Genomic DNA, 6,610 nt, shown 5'->3' on the forward strand with positions numbered 1-6,610 from the left:
ACTTTTCACCAAAACTCTTTCACTTTTCTCAAAAGGAAACCATTTGTTGTCCTTTTCGGTCGCCATGGGCAACTAGAACATTGTTGCCCCGACGTGGTGGGTTTTACACAGAAATAAAGCGTTTAGTACATTTATTATTTAAAAGATATAATAATCACATACATTCATTTATTTATATTATAATTTAAGTTGCTTCTGTTTTAATAAAGGATTGATGCTTTATTATAAAGTTTATTGCGCTTTGGCTCATTACACTTACAAATAGTAATGCTAAAATGGGTTTTACAGGAATACATACATTCTGATTGAGGTGAATAAGCTAATTAAACATTTTTTCTTTTTTATTTTTAAGTTATTTAAAAAATATTTAGATAATTGCTTAATTACTTTTTAGTTTCCCCAGTGTATTAGCTTCTGTTACTAAGCCGGTGGTTGGGTTTCGGTGTTTTTTCCTACCTGCACCTGTTGTTTACCCTTGGGCATATGACACGTGTTGTAGTTGCCATGGCTTGTATGTGTTGTGGAGGAGCTGTGTGGTTTGTGCTAGCCCCTGTCCAGTTTTCATGCATCCCCTGGCAATACCTCAATCCACTCTGGACGCCTGCTAATGAAACGAAGCACTCGACTGGGCGACTGCACTAAAAATGCCTCAGCAGGTTTATATCATTTGAATGCCCATTAATTGAATTGTGCGGGCGTGCTGAAATGCCATTTTCCAGGCATCTGGGACGAACACGGGCAAGGACTCTGGTCAGGACATGACCAGATTTGACAGGAGCCGGTTTTATGACTTTGCCAAAGCTGTAACAACTCAATCTTGGGGGACAGCAGGTGATGTGTCCACTTTTGGGGCAGGAGTGTGACTTATTTCGAGTTCACCGAATTTATTTTTAAACAGAAAATTCTTTTCTTGACCAAAGATTTTAGTTTAGAGCCTATTGAGCTAAACTTAAATATTTAATACAATTTTTTTTAATTTTAAAAATATTTATTATTGGTTTATTAATAACTGGGCTTTATAAATCCTTAAGATTTTTTTTCTGTTATATATCCGGGTAGCCATTAATTTTCTATATCCCCTTTTCCACTTGGGCCGAAGTTGTCTTGATTCTAATCGCATTTTCGTTGAGCTGGGGGATTCAAGTTGCGCCTAAACTTTCGGCATTGGTGCAAAACTTAGTTAGGCCAACTAACTCCGTAAACTATGAGTTAGGCTACCGCATATTCCGGGCGAAGGCTTAACCTACAAAGGGACAGAGGGAAACTCCACGCAAATTTAATAACCGATGCAGGCTGGCTGATTCGCAGAATGGGTTTGGGTGGCTCACAGTCACAGGAAAAGCCAAGCATCAGGCGCTTAAGCTGTCTGCATGTGTTTGATGCAGCAAACGCCGAAATGTTTGCCTTCTACTTCCTTTCATCCATCCCTCTTACTTTCCCCACTCTCTTTTGTTTGGAATCAAACAAAGTTTCATGGAAAATGGGAATTCTTTTTTTTTGCTTGCAAAAAGCAGCTTTTTTCTTTTGTTTTTTGTAGAAAGGCTCAAACTGTTACTACTGTCAACACTCGCATTTCTGTGGCAGCCCTTAGCCATTTAAGCAAATTAACTGTATGCTTAAATTGTTCTGCCATCTCTGCTTCCTGTTTCATTTTACCACAAACTTTCTCTTCATTCGTATTCATCACTTAAAATGGGGAGACTGGCTATAACAGTAGATATTTAGTTATTATCAACATTTATTATATAACTAACATGTTTTAAGAACCCAAAATAAGTTTAATTATATGAATATTTTAGATAAAATAAGTTTAATTTTTATATAATACTCAATGTTTTCTTGTTTGTCATACAGAATATTTTGTTAAGCAGTAATATTTCACAATTACAAATTAAGAACAGGCATTACTTCCGGCACAATTTATGATCTGCAGCTCATTTGAGTATTCAGCTCCCATCAGGGAATCCGAGCAAAAGCCCTCTAATTGGGCATTTAACAAAATGGAACAGAGTATTACATGATAAATACCCAAAAGTGGGCACTAAATTTATTCAATGCCGATTTGAGCTGGTGTCTTTTGGGTTGATTTAACCTAATAGTCGTGATGGCTGCGCTGGCTGATGGCGATTTATGGTTTTGGGGGATTTTTATGCGGCTGCCAGGGTTGCCAACTACTCGCACTCGTATCGATAATATTTTATGTGTTTCTGTTTTTTTATTGCCTGCGATTACGAGACAGTTTTCTTCGGGGGGCTGCGAAACAAATCCACTGACAAAGACAATGGTGGAACTTCCTTCCAGGCATGTGGCAATTTTAGTGCTGGCTTGGCCAAGAATTTATGGTTTATGGATTTTGTCAAATTACATGTTATTCTTGCCAGCTTTTCCAACCAACCTTTTGTCTATAAACTGCCAAAACATTCGAGGCGTTTGCATTTGAAGGAGGGGGGAATTGGGAAAATTGGGAAGCATGTGTGTCTTAGGCTTTTTGCATTGAAATTGCTCTTTGATGTCCCCGTACATTGTTTATTTGTTTACTTTCCTTATTTTATTTTTGCCTACCATAAAAGCATATCAATGTGTAAATTTTTATAGCCCAACAGCTAGGCAACCATAAAGTGGAAATTATATCGAAGATTATGATTGTTATGTGTTGTCGACGACATCCAATTTATGCTTGTCCAGACTAATAAATAAATATAAATTGAAAACAGAAGAGCAGTTACAGGTCGTGTTTGTGGGCTTGCTGGGCAAATTCCTTCATATCTGGTGATGGCCAATAAAAGTGTGGTACATCAGTACCAGAAGGGTTGAGAGGGGATTTTAAAATACGAGTTTGGGGCATTTTATGAACCGAAATTATATAATATGTAAATTAAATTACAATGTTTAAGATACATTTATGAGGCACCATGCTTTTAAATTGCCTTTTTCCAAGTTTTCGGATATATATAAAACGCTTGGAAAAATCGAAACAAAATTCGATTCCTTCTGTTAGCTTTCTAACATTCTAACAACTCCAAACATTTTGCCTCCTTACCGAATACGATTTGGTTAATTGCTCAAATAGCTTAAATGGCAAAACAAAAGAAATGGGGTAAACTCATGATGGCCATTGCATGCGAAATATTTTCTGGCTACCACGGCATCAAGCAATACCAAATGCATCGGCAAATAAGCCAGGATGGCAGGATGAATCTAATTGGGGCGGAGTGGATGGAAGTTTTTGAAAAGAAATCAGGTAGAATTGCCGAGCTATTGTTTATGCTTGTGGGTGTCTGTGTGCTTGTAAACAATGAATATGCATGACTTGCCATGAAGCATGCCACACATGCAACAACAGAAATCGAGAGACAGGAAAAGCAACTTCAATTTGCGAAAGTGATATTGTGCTGGGGGAAAAAAAAGAACCAAAATGCCAACGAGCACTAGAGGAGAGAGATGTCGATTGACATGCATAACGTTGATTAATTAATGCCGTCGATATTGCCGATGACAGATGCTGGAATTTCCTCCTCTCGAGCGGAAATAGAACTTAGTCGGGCTGCCTGGCTTTGCTACCTCTGGCTCGAAAGTTAAGAGCATCTTAACCCCTTTCATTTGCGAAATGCTTGCCATTCAGTTTACATAGTTGGGGAGTTTTTCGATTGGGAAATGCATTTCGAGTCCTCGCATCCTTAGGGGGTCTTCACTGTGTCTGTGCGGCATAATCCGGCAATTAGTAAATGTCAAATTCCCAGCTCGCATTGAGAGTCAAAATTTACAGCCTGCGAATCGCAGTTATATATCATCGGGGCGGTCCAAGGAGACGGCGCCTGTAAATATGCAACGGAAATTGCAGCTACGCATGTGATTATGTTGTCCCTGTCTCCGAGGAGCGCATAAGTATGCAGGAATATGTAAACATGAGCCGTATATGTATGTATTCGTGTCTGGGTCCTTGGCTTGATTAAAAGCCCTGTCCCGGCGATGAATTGTTGCTGCATACTTTGGGGCTTTCCTGAGGAGCAGCACGGGTCCTTAAAGGTGAGCCAGGTCTCAAGTTTTTGAATTTAATGTGAAGATATTTTTCTGATGACCTAGTAAATCTATGTAGTTTTCCATATTGAAATCATTTTATTTTCTATCCCACTGATTAAACTAGTAAAACTCTTGAATAAACATTTAAAAATTTATGTTCTGCTGTAGAGTGTAAACTGAGGAGCATAGGTGTTTAATGCTCAACAACCTAGTTGAAATACGCAATAAACTTTTAGTAAACGGAAAGAAAAGTAAAAATAAAAAGTATAAAATTTCTAAAAATGAAAAAATATATTTTTCCGGGTAAGAATAAACCATTTAAATGTAATAAAAACAATCAGAATTAAAACTACATTTACTTCATTGGCAGAAGCTAAGATGAATTTACCATCGAAACCAAAAGAGATAATAACAGCTGTAGCTCCTATAGTTTGCGTTAAAAGTCCGGATAAAATCGAGCCGCAAATTAATTCAAGCATGTGCGATGAATACGAGTGTGAATTACTCCGTCTGGACATAGGACTTATGAAAGCCGATTACGACAACTGGGAGGCCATTTTCAAAGAGTGCCAGTTAAGAGTTAAGCACGAGATTATAATGTATGAAAAAGCTGCGGAGGTAATTTTAAAATTGATGGAAGACAGCAAAGTCGAGGCGAATGTTATAAATGAAGGGAAAGGAATTTATGTGACAATCTCGTACAAACCCACCGATTACGTTTACATAAACGTAAGTAATAATAAGGGTCTTAGGTGCTTCACCCCTCTAAAGGCCTTGGACTGGGTTCAGCAGAAAATCATTGATCTCAAGACATCATCAAGAAAAATCGAGAATGATCAGCAGTTTGTAAACGCTCAAAGAGAGAAAATCAATTCGATAGAAAAATATTTAGTGAAAAAGGAAAAATTTCTTTCTCACAGAAAAATAGCTGTTGAAAAACTAAACCAAATGAAGACTAATTTTATGGAGAAACCAGAACCGTTTTTGGAAACCAAAAAGGATTTTGAAAGAGAATTCACAGAGTTTATGGCAGAGGTGGAAAAGGACAACGCTTTATTGAGCCACATGACAGAAGATATTTTAAATCTGTTAAATAAACTTTCAACTTTTCGGTCTGAAAGATTGTCAGATTCTATTGTCAATCGTGTACGAAGAGAAATCAACGAGCTTCTTTCAAAATTAGGAGAACAGAAAACACAAGATGAAATTTCTAAGATTGATTCGGCTGAAACCATGATTAATATTAATTTGACTCAAAACAGTTCGGTTAAAATCGATTCAACGGGAAATGCTTCTAGCCAAAAATATTCTGTTGAAAATATGATTCGAAATGAATCGGAGTTTATCAAAACGATGAAAAAAATGTCTATTAAAATAAATTCAACAAAAAAAGATTTAAAGAAAAATGATGTCTCTGAGAATAACTCCGTTAAGATTAAATCTAATAACAATAGTTCAATTGAAGTCGATTCTACTAAAAATGATTCCATGATAGCCAAACCGTCTGAAATTGGTTTGGAAATGAACAAGGATCAGTCTGCAATTAAAGTTCAAAAAGTTCAAACAAAATCCATTAAAACCAAACCGATCCAAAATGATTTAAGTAAAATGGACTCCAGTGAAAATAATTCCGGAAAAATGAGTTTAAATAGGTCTCGCGATCAGTCGACGACTGAGGTCATCAAAAATAACAAAGATCAACAATTATCACCAAAATATATGACAAATTATACAGAAGTAGGCAAGCAACAATTTGAATATGATGACAGCCAAAATAAAACACCGCTTTCTGAAATACACCAATTAGTGGATGATTCCATTCTACGTATGACAGATATTCTAAGTCTGCGCTCACTTGATTGTACCGATAGAGAAGAATTTAATGATAATGATTCGATAACCGATTCAATTGAAAATGAATCGAATAAAATCGAGATCTCTGAATATACTGGTACTAAAGAAATACAGCTTGATCAAAAGTCACAAAAGATAATGGAGAATTATACAGATAATTCCCAAAGTTGTGGTTATAGTTTTCAAAAATCAATTTTAAATAATCTAAATGAGGATGCAGAAAACGTGATTGCATATGAGACACCGATAAGTGCTCTTCAAGAAATAGGAAATATCTCCCCACAAGAAATGACAGGCCTAAGCGAGTGTAATTTTGACGATACCAAAAGTGATGGATATTTTACTAAACGCAGAAACAAAAACAAAAAGAATGTTATTGCTTGTGAAATAGGTTTAGAAAGAGATTTAAGTCCAGAAAAGATTGGCAATCTTCTTCCGGATATGCCTGCTTCCAAAGATCTTAGTAAATATGTAGATGCTTGTCTGGAAAAGATGACATTTCTTCTACCCGATCGAGTACTACCATCTGGAGCTAAATCTAAAGACTTCCCTTTAGTAAACGAAGAGGGAACGGATGATGACATAACCATAACTAATAACTCCAAGCACTTTAATAATGAAGTTTTTGATAATTTCCCATCCACAGGAAATCAAGACAATAGTGATGACGAGTTAACAATCACAAAATTTTAAAAATCTTTTGAAATGCATTTGTATGAATGGGTTTAAGTTCTAC

The 6,610-nt window shown here is 36.4% G+C and overlaps 1 protein-coding gene across 2 annotated transcripts; it reads left to right on the forward strand.

Annotated features, from left to right (window-relative positions):
• The first annotated feature begins 4,191 nt into the window (after window positions 1–4,191).
• LOC119547289 (spindle pole body component 110) lies at window positions 4,192–6,610 on the forward strand. 2 transcript variants are annotated; one of them, XM_037854075.1, is made up of 2 exons: window positions 4,192–4,323; window positions 4,391–6,609. In XM_037854075.1, the coding sequence occupies exons 1-2, from the start codon at window positions 4,302–4,304 to the stop codon at window positions 6,565–6,567; spliced, it is 2,199 nt and encodes a 732-aa protein (XP_037710003.1). In that variant the 5' UTR covers window positions 4,192–4,301; the 3' UTR covers window positions 6,568–6,609. The 2 variants fall into 2 exon arrangements, with proteins under 2 accessions (XP_037710003.1, XP_037710005.1); XM_037854077.1 differs by having other exon boundaries at window positions 4,271–4,323; window positions 4,394–6,610.

The sequence above is a fragment of the Drosophila subpulchrella genome, chromosome 2L (assembly GCF_014743375.2).
Source record: "Drosophila subpulchrella strain 33 F10 #4 breed RU33 chromosome 2L, RU_Dsub_v1.1 Primary Assembly, whole genome shotgun sequence".
Lineage (NCBI taxonomy): Eukaryota > Metazoa > Arthropoda > Insecta > Diptera > Drosophilidae > Drosophila > Drosophila subpulchrella.